Source organism: Taudactylus pleione, unplaced genomic scaffold, assembly GCF_031769625.1.
Source record: "Taudactylus pleione unplaced genomic scaffold, aTauple2 ptg000016l, whole genome shotgun sequence".
NCBI classification, from domain to species: Eukaryota; Metazoa; Chordata; class Amphibia; order Anura; family Myobatrachidae; genus Taudactylus; species Taudactylus pleione.
This window is the reverse complement of record NW_028284418.1, coordinates 14,979,125-14,997,587: the sequence shown is the minus strand read 5'-3', so window position 1 is coordinate 14,997,587 and position 18,463 is coordinate 14,979,125. Positions and strand designations below refer to the sequence as shown.

Genomic DNA, 18,463 nt, shown 5'->3' with positions numbered 1-18,463 from the left:
TTGGGACTGGAAGTTGTTCTTCCCATGCGCTACATTTAATTTGTAAAATCATGGAACCTGTTGACTTGGTTCAGGTCCCTTTTCTTAGCCAAGGTACCCCTTTTTCAATAACATTGATAGGTCCCTATTTTTTTCACCACGGTATTAGACATAGTGGCACCATACCATATGGGGTAAGAGGTAAGGGGATAGTCTCTTCACTCCCCATGCAGCTCCCTTCTTTGGAGCCAACACTGAATTCTTTCATAGGTGTCCAATATTTGCGTCTTCACAGACACTTGGAGGCATGGCAGACTTTCCATCAGGTGAAATTCAGAAGTTGCAAGAACAAAATACAGAACTGCGTGAAGTGATCGGCCAGATGAGGAAAGAGATGGAATCCTTATGCGAGCAGATTTCACCTTCAGCACATGAACGGTCAGAACCTCCAACCAGAGACGCTTCAGGGAACGTGATCTCCGCTGGTAGATTCTTCAATAAAGAACACAAAACTTTCTCACTGTATATTACCCCAAAGAATAATGCACCTCTCCATGTGATTGATCTGCTTCCATGTAATTGTGTCTTTAGATTATGTAAGGTCACTTGAAAATGAGATCAGTAATCTAAAACAGAATAACAGACTGATGGAGGAGCAGCTACAGGAAGCTTTGTCAGCAAAGGACCATCCTAACGTACCTTCCACAGCAAAGCCGGTTTCACCAGACAACATCTACATCCAAAACCACATCAGCAGCTTGAATGAAACCATTGGTAACAACAAAAATCTGCAATACCATGAAAATCAAAATGATGTGTTTTAGTACAGCAAATGAGAATTATTGGGTTAAGGATGAAGAAAAAGCCTTTAGGGAGGCAGAATAGTCCAGCTTGAACCTGAAGAAGTGTGAAATGTTCTGGAGTCATGCAGGCAGAATACAGTATAATGAAGTTGTATGTACAGATAGTCTTACCCAGTAAGGCATTTTGTGGGGCATGACTCATAGGACAACTGTTGCTGACACAATTTGTCAGATCAACCTCTATCAAGACAGCTTCAGGCCGTGAAGTATCCCCCAAAATAAACCTTAAATACTAGCTCAGAGGAGGTGTGGTTTTGAAATAACAAGATATGCAGTGTTCCCCCCTTAAGGAAATCATCAACAATGACTTAAGAGAGCTAAAAGGTATTCCTCTCCAACTTATTTAGTTGGTTAGATACAATCTGAAATGGTTTGTATCTAATTGTACGGTATTCACAGGTGAATAAAGACTCTCCTACGCATACATCCTGCCCCCAAGGCCATGTCTTCTGCCCGACATCATCAGGCACTGTAGCAGGTATACTGCTGAAGCCAGGAGATGATTCTGCATTGGCTCCCTCTTCCCCTGAGAGAGGATTCTGGGGCTAATTCAGTTTAGGACAGAATTGCAAAGCTGCACGCAGGCAACTATGCAATTCCATCCTTGCTAATATGCTGTCAATCAGGCAGAGGCATAGACGGGGCTGCGTGTGATTACACAAGACCCGTTCTGCACATTCGTATAATCGGAAATCTGCGATCAGCAACATACGTGCAATGCTAAATCAGCCCCTGTGTTAGAATATATCTAACCAACTAAGAAAGTTAGACATGTACATGTGTTTGCAGAATATACCCTTTGGGTGTATTATATGGAAGTGGGAAGCCGCAGCTGACGTTTCCTTCAGGGAGAATTTGATATTATAAAAGTAAATATGTAATACAGTACACAGCATACAGCCCAAACATTAAATAATGTGACTGAACTAGGTTTACCCAATATTTTTTTTTCAGGAGCTTTGAGAGCTGACAAAGTCGCATCAGCTGCAGCTGCTAAGAGACTGGAGGCAAGAACAGCTCATTTAGACTCATTGGTTGGAGAACTCACACAGAAGGTAACTTCTAACCTGGCATCTGACCACATGTTGCAGCAATTCTAATGAAAACATTTGCTGAAATTAAAAATATTGCACTGGTGTGATATCGGCTTACAGATGTTTCATCGTATGTTTCCTTAGGTCCAGCAGAAACAGTCAGAAGTCAATCAGCTGCAGTTTCAGCTGAATAGTGAGACACGTCAGAGCCAGGCTACGATCTCTAGCCTCCAGCAGAGACAGTCTGAACTAGTACTGCAGCTTACTGAGGCCCGAAAGGAGGCAGAAGAATATTTTAAAGGAAATCTAAAGCAGAACCTTGAATCTGTTGGACTGGGGAATGAAGTTAAGATCGCATCTGAACTATAATGCACTTATTACTGACAGTTGTTGGCTGATTTGAGGATGTAGTCTATTAAAGCACTAGGTGTTAGGGATACTCGGACACAAAGGGGTATATTTACTAAAGGTCGATTTTAATAGATTAAAAATCGTTCTAAATCGATCAACATCGATGTGTTTCTGGGCCTAAATCACAAATTTACTAACACTTAAAAAAAAAATTGTCTGTTAGTAAATGTGTGATTTAGCCCCAGAAACGCAACATCGATGTTAATCAACCTTCAGTAAATATACCCCAAAGTCGTATTAATATCCATTCATTACACAATATGACTGACTTCACATCTGTAGGCGATGAGCAGCCATTAAAGCCAACTTCCATGACGAATGCACACAAAAATGGGCCATTCAGTGGGCGTGTTATAGGAATGTCATGGGTGTGTCGATGAAAGCGACTATGTACACAGACACACAAGCATAGGAGGCCATAGTCAGATGGAGTAACTGCAGTTGCCATAGGGCCTGTGCAAATTTCAGTTGTGTCACTAATGGTGGCGCATAAGGACATACCAATCGGTATTACTGCATCTTAAATGGTTATAACCATTTTGGTTGTCAGATTTCAGGCCATTTTCTAACCACTCTAATAAAGTGCTCCTCATGCCCCTTGATATGCCTCAGAGCCCTCTTTTATTACCAAATATGTCTCAGAGCCCCTAATGCCCTCACATGCCAACCTAGAGTCCTCTCGTGCCCCTTTATATGCCTCAAAGCCCCTCCTGTGTGTCTGCAGCCCCACTTAGTCTCACTCTTTCAGGATTGGTTAGAAGAAGGATAGTTGAGCCTCCATGTGTGTAACCTGCCGATAGGCCCCAGCAGCGGTGACGCAAGTCTCGCAAGACCATGGCTACCGCTATGGGAGCCAATCAGCGGCCAACTACTGCTGCCATTAGCTGCCAAGTCCAGATGTTTTGTGGATTCCCGGGACATTCGCTGTACGGGATTACCACCCATCCGGACTCCGGACAATCTGGCAGATTTCTGGACTGTCTGGAGTAATTACGGATGTCATTATGGATGGGTGGTAACCCCATGCTTTATATGGTCACAGAACTCCTCAGTGACTTCTAATACCCATATCAGTTACAGCAGGGCTCAACAAATTTTTGTAAAATCTAGGAGCCATCTTAAAAGTTTAGGAGCCAGACCATCGTCCATTACCAAAATATATGAAAGCTTGTATAGACCACCACACATGACCTTTCAGTGCCCCTCAACCTAGTAGTAAGCCCCCTGTAATAGTGCCCCCAGTAGTAAGCCCCCTTTAATAGTGCCCCCAGTAGTAAGCCCTCTGTAACTTGGAAAACTCGGTTGCCAAGAGTAAAATCTTTGTCGCCATGGCGACCGGGATTTGACGAGCCCTGATTTACAGTTAGCATTATTTTGTATATGAACTGTTTAAGCTAGGCTACAGGAAATACTGTCCCTACAATTAATAGAATTAGTGAGTTTAAAAACCACTTAATGTAGAAATTCTTATGTTACAATTCTATGTAAAAGTTTCCAGTCATGCAAGTGATGCAGTTAATGGATGTTTTATATCGGCTCACGTCTATTTTATATTCTCAATGTTTGTTGACTGTGAGCTGCTATAATGAAAACTTACAAGGGAAGCAGCATGTGCACTAATTAGGGAGATAAACAACAGAGAGCAATGATCAGGTTTAATAACGTTTTTTCTTTTGTTTATTTTTGAAATCTTAATATGTAAACTGGTAATGGGGTGTTTTATATATATATTAAACATACCACATGACTTAGTTCAATTTTTTTTTATATCATTTGAAGTTATGTCTTTGTTACACGTAGGTTTCTGCACTAAAGTTGGAGCTGGCGAGCCAGCGAGTGCCCGTGGTTCTCAGCGAGGTATGTGTTTACATTGTGTTGTCTTTTACCCTGAGGTTCACATGTTTTCCTATTTCAGGTTGTGATACTGCCAAGCTGCAGGTGTATATTTATCTAGAAGCCCTGGGGAACATGCCATCAAGACAGTCTCTATATTTGCTCCAAATGTCTAGATATGTTTAACCATTTCCATCAAAGTAATTATTTACAGTCTGTTGGTAAACAATATACTGCTCTATTTTTTTTTTTCTAGAGTGAAACTGTGAAAGAACTCCGTAAAGAGATTCTAGCCCTACACCAGCAGCTAGCTGCCCTCACATCAAGGGGTGGTCCTGCAGACCCTTATATGCTGCGAAACAAACTAAAGGAAGCAGTGAAGAAAATTTCCCAGCTCAGTCAGGAAAAGCAGCAGCTGATTGACATTGGGAACAGGCTGCGTGCAGAGCTGGCATCGGCAGAAGGTGAAGACCACAAGGCAGTTAGTATGGTTGGACAGTTGTAGTTCATTACACATGTGGCAGGCAGCAAAAAAAAAGGCTAGTTAAAAAAAATTATAATTAAAGTATATAACAGTACAAAGGATGTAATTTCACAGATATTAGTTTGGTGGCTGTCAGGTAAGCTAAAGTCTTTTTTACTTGTGTTATATATTCCATAAACATCACTAAAACTTGGCACAAAGTAGTGGATTACCTGGTAACTGTAGTAGGCTGTATGGGACTGTATTTACATCAGCATGTTTGTGTTATGGTGCCAGTGGCGTATCTATAATGGGTGCAGTGTGTGCGAGGCACACGGGTCCCCTAACCGCACACCCTGCACCCGTATTATTTTAAACTTACCTGTCTGTGGTCCCGCGGTGGGTTTCAGCGCTGCTCTGAATACCAGAAAATGCCCGCTGTAGCCATTTTTCCGGCGTTCTGCGCATGCGCAGTAGACTCCGGGCACACTCTAGTGCCCGGAGTCTACTAATGATCCGGTGGCTGGCCAGCCGCGTCAGTCGGCTGCCGGCGCCCGGGAAGAGAGGAGGGGGCCCCGCAGGGAGTGCACACGGGCCCCCTCCTCTCCTAAGACACCCCTGTATGGTGCATACACACGGTCAGACTTGCTAGAGGAACGATTTTACCAACGATTTAATGAACGACGAACGATTTCTGATAACAATTAAATGAATGAAATCGTCCAAATCTGACTGCAAACACAGTCGATGTCAGATATCGTTATCTGACATGCGGGCACACGCATCGTTGGCCGATGGATGCCCTACATGTCAAAGATATGAACGACTGAATGATTTTTACAATCGTTATCGGTCATATCTGATAAGAAATCTGACCGTGTGTATGCACCATAAGATATGTTTGATGTTTTACATCAATGAAACACAATTTCCAGTAATAGACTATTCCCCTTTGCAGAAAATGCACCAAAGCCTTCCATCCAGCCTGTTCAGGAAACTCCTCCCGCCATATTACAAGCACCAAAATCACAGGGTCGCCTTTCAGCTTTGGAGAGTCTTCAGTACCAGTTAACATCCCAGGTAATCAAAGCAATTGTTCCCTTCAGTATTTGGCAATAACACATTTTTAAATTATGTATTAAAACCTGCACAAACCTTTTTCCTAAAAAGGTTTCTGCAAAATTTGAAATGATAAATATCTGTTCCCTTCCGAAAGCATGTTTACACTCATTGTATATGTATTGCAAATAGAATAATGTTTCATCACATGATATGTAACTACTTGCAAGGACCCACGGAGAAAGTTGTTTTAATATGTTAATATGTTTGTTTTGGGACGTATCACATTGTTTCCGCTGATCTCATTTATAGGAATTACAATTTGCTCAGTACCAGAAGCCCATGTCCACTAAGGATCCAACCAGTGCCATGCTCCTCTCAGTAAGTCTGCCATTTTGTACAGAGCATGTCTCTTACCTACAGGCCTACATACAGACATATACACTGCCCCTCACTTCCTAACTGCTTCTCCCACGGTGGCATCTCAGCTAAGGGATGGGACTGAGAACTTGTTCCACAGATTTAATAACTTCTTGTTGCAGCTGTGGAGTTTTTTTCTATTATTATTTATTTATTTGTATTTTCAGTTTAGCATTACAGATGCTTAAAGAGAACATGAAATAAATGCTAAGACAGAGATAAGTAATAAACATGTGAAATACTAAAAGTGAGACAAGTAAAACATGGTCAAACAAAGAAAAATACTAATCTAGATAAGGAAAGGAAGGGGTGAGGCAAAGAAAGGAGGGGGAGTTTGCCCGGGGTCGAAAGAAAAAGTAAGGTACCAAAGTGGGAGAAATGACAAAGCCCTAACCATCCATATAGCTATGCAGCAAATGAGATCTATTAGGGAAGAGAGTAATTAAACGAGGAGATCCATAATATTTCCAGCAGCAGCATTGGTGGGGAGGGGCTGGGTTAAAGTAAGCTAAGGACTCCAAATTTGGATAAATCTGGATAATTTATTATGAAGGTAAGCCGTTATCTTTTCCATAGCGGGTATATGCCATATTTTGTTGATAACTGCTTGTAGGCAGGGAGGGTCAGGATACTTCTAATGAGAAGCTATAAGGCATTTAGCTGCATTAATTTTCTGGGAGACTAATTTATCTGAAAGTCTATCTGAATATGTAATAGGGACCCCAGGAGAAAAGTCCATGGATCTCTGACAATCGTTGAATTAGTCGCTTTACTCACTAGAGACCTGCCACCGCATCCCAGAAAACCACAATCTTTGGGCATGACCACCAGATGGGCTGTAATATTTTATTCAATCTGGCCGGGTACCATGTACCAAGGGTATTAAACCTTATATGCACTATCTTTCATTTGTGTAGCGATAGACGATTTATAGATCCTTTCTCGGATTGTGGACCATGAGTCCTCCGGGGGGTCCCCCAAGTAATTTTTTCTACTGTAAGTCGTATTTCGGAATGGGGGATCCCAAGACTGTAAAAGTAGGGTGTATAAAAACAAAATAATACCCGTCATGAGAGTTGTGGAGTTTTTATTAAGCTTTTGAGGTTGCGTGTTACTTTTTATGCTGCAGGAAAACAGTGATTACAGTTTGCACAAATAGTGCTCATTACTAAGTGTTATAAAAGTGTTCCCTCAATAACGTGTAATCCACTTGGTGTTACACATATGTCGCACATTTTAATGAGACAACAAGCTACATTATAATGTGCAAGAAAAATACAAAGACTACCAGGTATTACCAGTACACACTGTCCTGTCAATGGCAATGTTTCTTTATAATTCATTTTGTGAGATTTAGGCTATGTATGGATAAAGCAGGTTGGTTTAACTGTCCATGTCCTGAGTCTCACGATGTGTCCGTCTGTCTCCACCCCCCGTTGTATAGCAGCCAGCTTTCAATAGTTCATTGTGCGTTTTCCTTCTCAACCCTGTTCCCCTTGGCACAGAGTCCAGATGTCAGACTGCCATATTCCTCACAACCCTGCCAGTGCTAGTCTGCCTCATACCCATATAATCTGCCTATACTGAGACACACTCAAGGCTGCTCTTTATTAACAGCTCACACTTTGTCCCATATACGAGGATTGTTCAAAAAGTAATGCCTAAATGCTCACAACTCAAATTTTATTACAGATACAGATTTGAAAATTTGCAGTAAAATACTTTGAAGTCTTAGTAACAGAATGACTCTACTCTAAAAATTCACCATCTGCCCTCAAACATTTTCTCCACCTCTCAACCCAAGCTGTGAATCCACTTTGGAAAAATTCAAGTGGTTGGTGTTTGACCCAGGAACATATGGCATTTTTAACAACCGTTATGTCTTCAAAATGTTGACCACGGAGACAGTATTTGAGAGGGCCAAACAGATGAAAGTCAGAAGGGGCCAAATCAGGACTGTATGGTGGTTGTTGCATTATTGCCCACCCCATTTTGGAAATGGCCACAGATGTTGCCATCGAAGTGTGAGGTCTGACATTGTCATGGTGTAAGATGACATTTGACAGTCGAATTGTTGACCTTTTTTGCGGATGGCTTCTTTCAGCTTCTTAAGTGTAATAATGTATCACTGTTGATTGATCGGTTTTGTTCCGAGTAATCGATGAGAATAACACCTCAGCAATCCCAGAAGAATGTGGCCATGACTTTGTTTTAAATTTTTTTGGCCTAGGTGAACTTAGGTGTTTCCATTGCTTTAATTGGGCCTTTGTTTCTGGGTCATAAAGGAATAACCAGGTCTCATCTCCTGTAATGACATCTTCCAAAAACATCTCAGGGTTGGCTTCAAAGTTGGTCAAAAGGTCATTGCACACTTCCACCCTCTGGGCCTTATGATCCCTGGTTAATTGCTTTGGAACCCATATAGCACACATTACGATATCCCAAATCATTGATTAGTGTTTCTACAGTGCCATGGCTACATTCCAGTTCATCACTGATATCTCTGATGGTCACACAATGGTCTTTCTGAATCATGGCATCGACTTTGTGTCGGTTCTCTGCTGTCACTGCAGTTGATGGTCTGCCACCACGAGGTTTGTCACACACGGCCGATCTCCCGATTGAAGACGCTTCATCCACCTTCTGACATTGCTATAGTCAATTGTACGCTCACCATACACTTTTTTCAGTCTTCTGTGGATTTCTGTAGCACTGCAGCCTTCTTTTTCCAGAAATTCAATGACGGCTCTTTGTTTCATCTTAGATTCCATGGTATTTATTGGACTACCTAAACAAAACTACATATATAGTTAGCAGACATTTTAAAGTACAACTGACAAAGTTTCAAATAAATGTTGCGTCTTATTTCAGAGTTATGAGCATTTAGGCATTACTTTTTGAACAACCCTCGTACCTTCATGTTTCTTGGAGTCTGTCCAGACAATTTGCATCTTTTATGTTGGCTCACTACTACTGTTAGTGACATGGCCCTTAGGCCTTCCAGCCAATGATCATTGTACTGTAGGCACATATGTGTTTTTACTATTTATACATTAGGATTAGAAACCATGTTCTTAAAAGTTGATTAAAGAAACATTGGTCTTGAAGGCTCATTGTTGCTTATTAGAAAACAGAACATGATTTGTAGTAGAACCTTTTCAGCACCTGACTTTGTATTTGAATAATAGCTCCGACAGCATAATGGGCATTTGTGCTTTAATGATGAAGTCCTAGTGACTGACCCAGCCAGTCTTCACCACTAAATGATGGGAGAAGAGGGATAAAAATGTCTGTATCTTATAGAATGTTATTACCCTATCCTGCATGGATAATTACATGATAAGAAATAATAGTGTTTTCATATGATCCTATTTATTGAATTAATCATTGCTTAAATCTGAAACCTGCTTCCTTTAATATCTTATAGTTGTCTGCCTCCGATAATGCAAAACCTACACGAAAAGAGAACATATCTCCTTCACCACGTGGTCGCCATATGTCGGGTGCTCGTTCCATTCATTCCGCAGCCTCCTGGAAAGAGGGCGACACATCTTTGCAGGATGTATGGAAAATATTGGATATGGGATCAAGTCCTTCCTTGATCAGCTCTGAGGAAAGCAATCAACATGGTGAGAATGGAACTTAATTATGCATTTTGATTTATTCAGTAAGAGAACTGAAATATTAATTTCACCCAAATATTCCTCAATCTGTCTCTTGAACACATATACGTAATACAGAATCATCCTGGAGCACCTAGTTCATTCCTTAACTTACACATGTGTCCTAGTCTGGGCCTCACTTCAGTCATGTCTCAAATAAATATTTTCCAAGTTTGTCCAAAGTAGCTCCTAAGTAATACTGTATATATGCATTTCCTCATTCACACCTGAGGAGGTACGGGGTGTTTAAACCATTCAGGAAACTATAGAGTGCAAGCTTTGAAGTAGAGATTCATTAATGGGCAGTGGCAGGAATGCATTGGATACTGCACCTTATCTGTGAAAATAGTTGTTTGATGATCTACTTAAATGATCTGTCTTTGTTGGAGATTGGGGATATTATAAGCCATTTCTGATTTTGCGTAACAGACTGCGAGCTTATTCTAGCCGCAGAAATAGAAAAATAATCTGTACTTTTTTCACCATTTTGAAGCCAGAGCAGTGAAATGAGATACCAGGGTGGAAAGAGGGTGTTCCTTGCTGTGTTCTATATAGAGCCATTTCCACAGCACAAAAGCACCTTGTTTTTGCATGGCATCATAGCTGGTAACCACACAATTTGCCCCTCTCTTTGCACTTCGGTATACCTGGCTAGGTACACTTTACCTAATGTAGAAATAAAAAAAGTTTCAATCACATTAAAGTGTTAAATGTAATAAAGAGTGTCAAGCAGGGTACACACTAACTGATGTGTGTACCCAGTGATGTCGCCGACTATCCCAGCGCCGACGGGCCGACATATCGGGCGGTTCGTACACACTGGGCGATCTGGTGCCTGACCGACCTCTATGTCGCCCCCCCCCTCCCCAAGCAGAGTGTTGCATGGAATTGGCAGCCGCAGCGCCTGATCTTACATGCAGTACAAAAGATCAGGCAATGAGGCTGAGGACCCCACCGGAGCGCACACTACACAATGTACTGCATACACACTAAACATTTTTAACGATTTGTCGTTCCGATGTGTCGGAATTGGACAATTCGTTAAAGATATTGTGTAGTGTGTAGGGGCCATTAGTGTCTCCTCATTCGTATGATTAAATTAAGCCAAAAGCAAGAATAAACCAAACAATATTATGAGATATACTGAAGCGTTTTACTCCGTATTGTGTTTCGTGTAAAGCAGTAGGAGTTGGACCGTGATATAATGCAAACATACACCTTGATATATACTGGGGGGGGGCATCTAGGTAATGAATCATTGGCATATTTGCATATTAATGAAAATTACACAGACAGTGTAATGGTTAGCATTACAGCACTGAGGTCTTGGGTTTGATAACCTCCACAACCCTAACTGTGTGGAGTTTGTATATTTTCCCTGTGCTTGTGTGGGTTTCCTCCCACACTCCAAAGCTATACTGGTAGGTTGATTGGCTCACAACAAAAAAAGTAACTTGTGTGTGTACTTGTGGTAGGGAATATAGATTGCAAGCTCCACTGGGCAGGGACTGATGTGAATGGCCACATTTTCTTTATAAAGTGCTGTATAGATAACTTGGAATAAATTAATAGTAAATGAGGTCCAATGTAGTAAAAGAAAACAAAACGATATCCTCTTACTTAGTGGTGACCTCTTTATCCGGTGCAAGACATGTATATGTGACCCTGCTTGTACAACACCATTGATCACACTGCTCAGGTTTACAGATGCAAAATGGGGATGTACATTTGTGTATGCGCTGACCACGAAGACTATACACGTTATGTTGTACTGCGGACACACTTCCAAATCTAATGAAAAGGATGTTACTAGAAAGATGACTTTGAAGCATTACAACATTTAAATGAAATTTTCCTGTAATCAGGCACTACTATTTATTTATTTATTTTAAAAGACTGTTTATTGAAAATAATTTTTTTAGAAATCGTAACAGTAGAGAATGGAGTAGGGTACAAAAAGAAAAATAGGGAAAGGGTAGGGGAAAATGCAGCCAACAGTAATATATGTGCACAATATATATATTGGATGTTGACCAAAGGACAGCACAACAATAAAACAATTGCAGAATTGCCACAGTAAGCGTTCACAGGCGGTCTGATCTCCAAGCAGAACACTCAATAGGATAGAGACCAATTGAGAGATGTGGTGTGGCTTCATAGTAATCTAGCCAAAGGGACCAAATTGCATAAAAACTGACCAGGGTGTTAGCAATCTAATAAGAGAGAGGTTTCATTTATGAAAATAATTTTATATGTAGCACTACTGGTCCCAGCAAACCCTGGCAACCATAAACTGCTTGTGCTTTTTGTAACTTTCATAACCAACTTTATGTGCTAGTGCGGGCCTACATCCCCTGGAGATACACTACCATGCTGACTAGACTGGGGCTGTATCCCATTACGAAAGAGCATCCTCACACTGTGTGTAGCTCTGTTCTAGTGTAACAAGACCATCCAGTCATAGCCTGGTGCAGATTGTGGGTTTTGCTGGGAGACCCAAGCCTGCCTGTCCTCCCGCATTTGTGCCAATAAGCCCAGGCTTTGAGCACTATTCATTTTTATAAAACTGCAAAGTTCCATTCCTGAGATCATCACTAACAGAACATATGTTTGCTCCAGGGGTCGAATACCAGCAAAAGATGCTCCTGGTAACAGGCAGATCTGTAACTATATCAACCTCCGATTGTCTCAAGTATGCGAACACGTCCTTACTGTACTTGGCCAATGCATGTTCTGCTGACGAGGCATGGTTTAATAGCATGAAAGGAATGTCTACTAGTGGTGTCTACTGGTGGTGTGGAGTCCCGTCTTAAAGAGATACAAGGAAGGACATAAGTGAGAAAAGGCCTGGGGGAAGGACAGGGTTGCCACAAAAGGGAATAAATACAGAGGGTGGTAGGTCAAATTGGAGATCTTGCCCATATGACTAGGTAGAGGAGGATCACTGGATGTGTGAGAGCAACGGGGATCTCTGGGTTGACATCTGCTGAAGAAGTTGAGGGGAGGTTTTGCCATTGAGCACACTGAGCCAGCCGAGCTGCGTAATAATACAATGTAAGGATGCTCAGGCCACCTGCCCCTATGTGAGTGCCGAAAAAATGTGAGCTTGGATAGTTTGACCATTCCCGGCAGTCCAGTCATTCTTAATGTAGTTCAAAAGGAGAGGATAATTGACCTGGTAAAGGTCTTCGACCTTCTTTGGTAGCATAACCCCCAGGTATCTGAGCTGATTTGAATACCATTTAAAAGGAAAGTTAAGTTGCAGTAGCTTATTTTGCTTCAAAGGTGACCAAGAAGTCTATTACATCTGTCTTGGTTGTATTTAACTTGAAATTTGAATGGGCAGAGAATTGTTGAATCCTACGAAGTACATTGTGGGGTGAGATCAGAGGATTTGTCACAGACAGCAGAATGTCATCAGCATAGTATTATATTTTGTAATTTGATCTAATTTTAGTGGTCAAGCTCAAAAGCCAGGTCACAGATAAGGGAAGATAGCGGGCACCCCTGTCTGGTGCCATTGTTTATAAGTATGGGAGGGAGTGGAGGGGGCGCACCATTAACCTGAACTGAAGCCGAGGAGCTACAGTACATATCCCTGTAGTATTTTGTTATGTCTTCTATAGTTACTCTCCTGTGAACATTAGACATAATGCGCTATAGAAAATATTACATGTATAGGTGATACAAGAGGTTTATTTTATTGTTTAAAGCAGGGATGTGGAACCTCAGGCCCAGGAAGCTGTATAAGGACCCCGGAATCATTTGGTCTGGCCCTCTGAGCTTTTTTCTGCTGGCCTCATCTGGCTAGCAGGGTGCCTAGAATGGCCCCCTGCAGCCAGAATTTATGTAGCAGAGCCGCCTGGAGCATCCTAAGGACACTTCAGACAGTCACACCGCTGCCCTTACAGCTCCCCGGGGCATCCTCAGGCATTGCAGTAGTCACCGGCAGTTGTTGCCCCGCCGCTATGTGACATCACACGGAGGTGGAGTGGCCTGCATCGGGCCCACGAATAGTGTTATATATATCAAAATGGCCTTCGGCAGGTTCCCCACCCCTGGCTTAAGGGACATATCAAAATGATCATTATTTTGTAAGCAGCCTGCTATCTGAGAGCCATATGCTTCAAAAGTTACTGACAAATAATAGCAAGTACATCAACATTGTGTGGTAAATCACATACTTCATTGGAGTGACCAGTTCTATTTAATGGAGAGTTTCAATTTCCTTTGAATTGCTAGAAATCTCTTTCCCTATCTAGTAAAACCACAGAGGTCCCTTTCCAGAATCCTTGCAATTACCAAGGTGCAACTCAGCTCAGTCTCCTTGTTGTTGCAACACGGCTCATTGGACAAAATGCAGATTGGTGGGGCCACAGAGTGTGCTCTTTACCTAGCCAACCAAAGCAGTAACTAAGCAAGGTTAATCTCTTATCTGTCCATATACTGATGTGCTGTGAATATTGAGAACTCACTCTTTCCTTGAACTCCAGTATTAATATTTGACCTGGTCCTTACCACCTGTGTTTTGCAACACTAAGGCACAATACACAGACCATGACTTTCATTGGCCTGCTGCATGATTGCATCACACAGATTGCAGCTGTCATTGGGTTATCTGTGCACTTCCCCATCAGACACAATGTCAACAGTGTTCACATCAGGCTATTGGGCTATAATGAGCTATCGTCTGGGTGAAATGCCACACATTGCTGAGTATTAGTAAATCATTTACCAGCGTAAACCTCTCCTGAGTCTACTGCACACAAACTCAGCCTCATGTGAGGATGACAATTCTACAGCATTTGTATGCTATCCTAGGCTATTTATATATATATATATATATATATATATATATATAATGCAAATTGTCTAGTGCAAACATAGACCATTAAGATTTTATTTTAAGGTCTTATAGTGTGTCGGTAAGATTACCAAAGTAATGAAATAACACTTCACATTATTTATAATTAATCCATTCCTCTTTCTGATGTGTATCTTGTTTTGTTTTGTTTTATTTAGACATGTAGGGGTCAATCTACTATAGTGAGAGTTTCTAGAAGTGAGTTTTAGAAAAGATGTTGCCCGTAGAAACCAATCAGATTCTAGCTATTATCTTCTAGAAGGTGCTAGTTAAATGTTAAGTAGAATCTGATTGGTTGCTATGGGCAACATCTCTTCTAAAACTCACTTCTCACTTTAGTAAATTTACCCTTTATACTGCACAGTTTCTTAATGAGCATTTATGGTCTAATGATCTTACTAATTTGTATATGTCTTACACACAGTGGTTTGTACAAGAGGCCAGCCAGGACCAGGGAATCCAAGTAAAATAACATCTTCATTGAACACGTTAAGAAAAAGTCCTGAGAAAATCCGCAACCCAGTGATCAGACCCACAAAGAGTCGCGGTTCCCACAACACCCCAAAAATTCGGAACTATAATATGAGAGACTAATGAAATGGCTGAACTTTCACGGGGAGACTGCTGTCCTCATCTTGTAGTCCAAACGCACTATTACATCTCTATCCAATGGATAGTTTTATTAGCAATACATATAATAAAAAAACATTTATATAACATATAAATATAAATGTTTATTTTGATTAAATCAAACAAGTGATTAAATATATGTAATGTTCTGTGCTAGCATCAATTTGAAGGTATACTGTAGTTGGTTATTTTAAAGGTTTCGTGAAAATCTTTTTCTTGGATACACTGCACTGGGAATAGCAGATACTGTATATACACCAGAAGTTCTTTAATATAGTTTTTGTTTTTTTGGATTTGTTTTTAGACCTGGTTTTATTTAAAGAACAACAACTAAGTAACACAAAGGGCTTATGTAATAGCCTGCTAGATTCTAGTGAGTCTGGCCATATTTTTAAAGTGCCATTCATTTAAATGAAAACATCAACCTGGTGTTGCTCTTAAAATAATTGTCACTTTAAAAATACGGTCAGACTTGCGGGAGTCTCACCAGAACCGGCATCTTGCAGGCTATTACATAAACCCCAAAGTCTTTCCCATACATATTATGCATATAGGGACAAAATGTTCACATTTGCTCCAGCAAGCCTAGTACTTAAGAGGTCAAAATAAAGGGATGGAACAAAGGGCCTGATTCAGACCCGGTCGCAAGCGCTGAGCGCTCGCAACCGGGTCGATGGTGGCCCAGAGCGCATGCGCACGACAGAGCCGGCTCCGTCGTGCTCATGCGCGAGACTCGGATAGCGACGGGCAATCCGTCGCTCCGGGTCTCGTACCAAAGGGGGCGTGCTGTCGATGTTGAGTGACAGCACGCCCCCTTTGGTGGGCAGGCCCGGGGGAGTGGCTGCCCAAACGGAGGCGTTCCCATGTGAACACCTCCGTTTGGGGGCGGCCCCACTGACATCACGAGTGAAGTCAGTGGGAGAGATTTCGGCTCTGTTAGAGCCGAAATCTCTCTGGGGCTTGCAGCAACGAGACCCTACCACAAGGGTCTCGTCGCAAGCCTAATGGTCGCGATGGTCTTGACCATCGCGACCATCTTCCTGGCCGCTCGCTATAGCTGTGGGTGGTCACCCACAGCTATGCGAACGGCCAGGAGGCCGTTTCTTTTTTTTTTAAAAAAGACCGGCCCTGATTCAGAGTGAGCGCTCTGTCAGAGCATCCGGCTCTGAATCAGGGCCAAAGTGTCCAGGCCCCTCTTATAATGGGCCCAGTGACATAATGCAGAGGTCTGAGCTGAAAATAATTGCGATAATGCAGCTACTTACCACTTGCAGCGATAGGTTGGAGCAAGAGTTTGCTCAACAGACTATCAAATAAATGGGATGTAGTTGAAATACCGACGGCCGGGAAGCCGTCTGTCTAGCTCCCGACATGGGACTAAAGACAGGCGTCGAAATACTGACTCCCGTCTAGATCCCGTTGCAGGAATCTCGACAGACGGCTTCCCAAACGAAGCTAAGCAGGCCCGTCCTACTTCTTAGCCGTGGTTGGGGGGGGGGTTAGGTTTCGGCACCCTCGAGGGGACTTAGGGTTAGGCACCACCGGGGAGGGTTAGGTTTAGGGTGCGCAGAGGGGGGGTTAGGGTTAGGCTGCAGGGAGGGGGGGGGTTGGGGTTAGACACCCCCCGGGGAGGGTTAGGTTTAGGGTGCATAGAGGGGGGGTTGGGGTTAGGCACCTCCGGGGGGAGGTTAGGGTTAGGCACCCCCCGGGGAGGGTTAGGTTTAGGGTGCGGAGAGGGGGGGTTTGGGTTAGGCACCATCGGGGGAGGGTTAGGCACCCCCAAGGAGGTTAGGGTTAGGCACCACTAAGGGGAGGGTTAGGGGGAGAAGGGTAGGGTTAGTGTACTTAACTTCCCCTGTCGGGATCTCTCATCATTGGGATTCTGGCATCGGTATTTCACCCGGCGGCTACTCAGCTGTCGGGATATCATACCCAACCCCAAATAAATAATTATGTGAACATGCCTTTCTTGGTTTGGCTCCAGATTACTTGGGGTCGATTGTGAAATCAGTGTCGACAGCTGTTGCTTTTGTCACACCCATACCTCCTGGAAGTTCTGGAAGGGATGATTAGTACAGCTTGATGGCTTTTGTCATTGTATAATGGCTGCAAGAATGGAACTCTGCATAGAGATAACCAGAATGCAGCTCTTGTATAATGTCTAGTTTTCAATGGTCTGTAGCTTACATGTCACTATTTGTATTGTTCCCACATAATCCAGTTCTGTGCTCTATAGTGGCCATAAGGTATGGAACCACACTGCATCACAGTCATCAAGCTAGATCTATATTCTAAAACTGCAATCTACATTGTACAGTGATCAACAGTTGAGGCTCTTTATTGTGCCGCAGTTATCAGATGAGTTTCTCCCATATCTTTTAGGAAACTAATACACTGTAGGTTATTTTTCCATAAAAAGTACTGTACATCTTTCAGTAATGGTGACCAGTGTATAATATAGCTTCAGGGGCACTGTAGAAAAATCTACATCTGGATTATTGAAGCTTTTCAGCCAAGTCCCCTTATGCCCATAAAAGATATAGATATACTTAAATATTGATTAATAGCGTCTCACAAATCCAATGCATATAGCATAATAAGCATGCTTCTAGGAACCCTTCCAGAATATAGAAGACATGACATCAATAGACTCGAGTGAGAATTAACAACTTTGTTTTAGGATGTTTAAGGCTGAGAAAAGAAAGACATCTGAAATGGTTTCACTTGGCATTATTGGGCAAGTGATTCTGTTCAGTTAGAGGTCTGGGAATCCTGCCACATGACTGTATTCCCATGGACTACAGACCCCTATTCAATGGAGGGTCCTCGATTTCAATGCTGGCAGCTTAGCTGAGGTTGTGGTATCTTGGCCTGCCTTCACTGGGTTTTCTTTATCAACCACCACAGAGTAAAAAGAATTCAGCCTTGTGTCTTGTTAACCCCTATGCACCCAGACCCTGCAATACAGAAGGGAAACTATAATTCTATGTATTTACACTTGAACTTGGCTGGGTGGTGCAGTAGCATAGACTCGAGGAAAAATGTAAAAAAAAATAATTATGTATAATAATTATACAGTCTTTAGGTGTCCTTGCCTCTATTGGTTCATTATTTCATGTGTCACATTTGCTAAATCTAATGATTTAACTATATTGGATAATGGCCCTGATTCAGAGCCGGATGCTCTGACAGAGCGCTCGCTGTTGTAGGTGCTGTTGTAAATTAAAGTATAAGTAAGGAAAAGA

At 42.1% G+C, this 18,463-nt stretch overlaps 1 protein-coding gene across 2 annotated transcripts in view; it reads left to right on the top strand.

Annotated features, from left to right (window-relative positions):
- CCDC57 (coiled-coil domain containing 57) overlaps positions 1–15,417 on the top strand; it is an 82,322-nt gene extending 66,905 nt beyond the window's left edge. For both annotated transcript variants that reach the window (XM_088474935.1, XM_088474934.1), the window contains exons 11-20: positions 275–464; positions 571–753; positions 1,797–1,897; positions 2,021–2,221; positions 4,088–4,144; positions 4,377–4,584; positions 5,542–5,663; positions 5,955–6,023; positions 9,490–9,691; positions 15,013–15,417. In XM_088474935.1, the coding sequence (XP_088331061.1) occupies positions 275–464; positions 571–753; positions 1,797–1,897; positions 2,021–2,221; positions 4,088–4,144; positions 4,377–4,584; positions 5,542–5,663; positions 5,955–6,023; positions 9,490–9,691; positions 15,013–15,182 (1,503 nt within the window). In that variant the 3' untranslated portion in view covers positions 15,183–15,417. The remainder of the gene's footprint in view (positions 1–274; positions 465–570; positions 754–1,796; positions 1,898–2,020; positions 2,222–4,087; positions 4,145–4,376; positions 4,585–5,541; positions 5,664–5,954; positions 6,024–9,489; positions 9,692–15,012) is intronic.
- Positions 15,418–18,463: the final 3,046 nt, after the last annotated feature.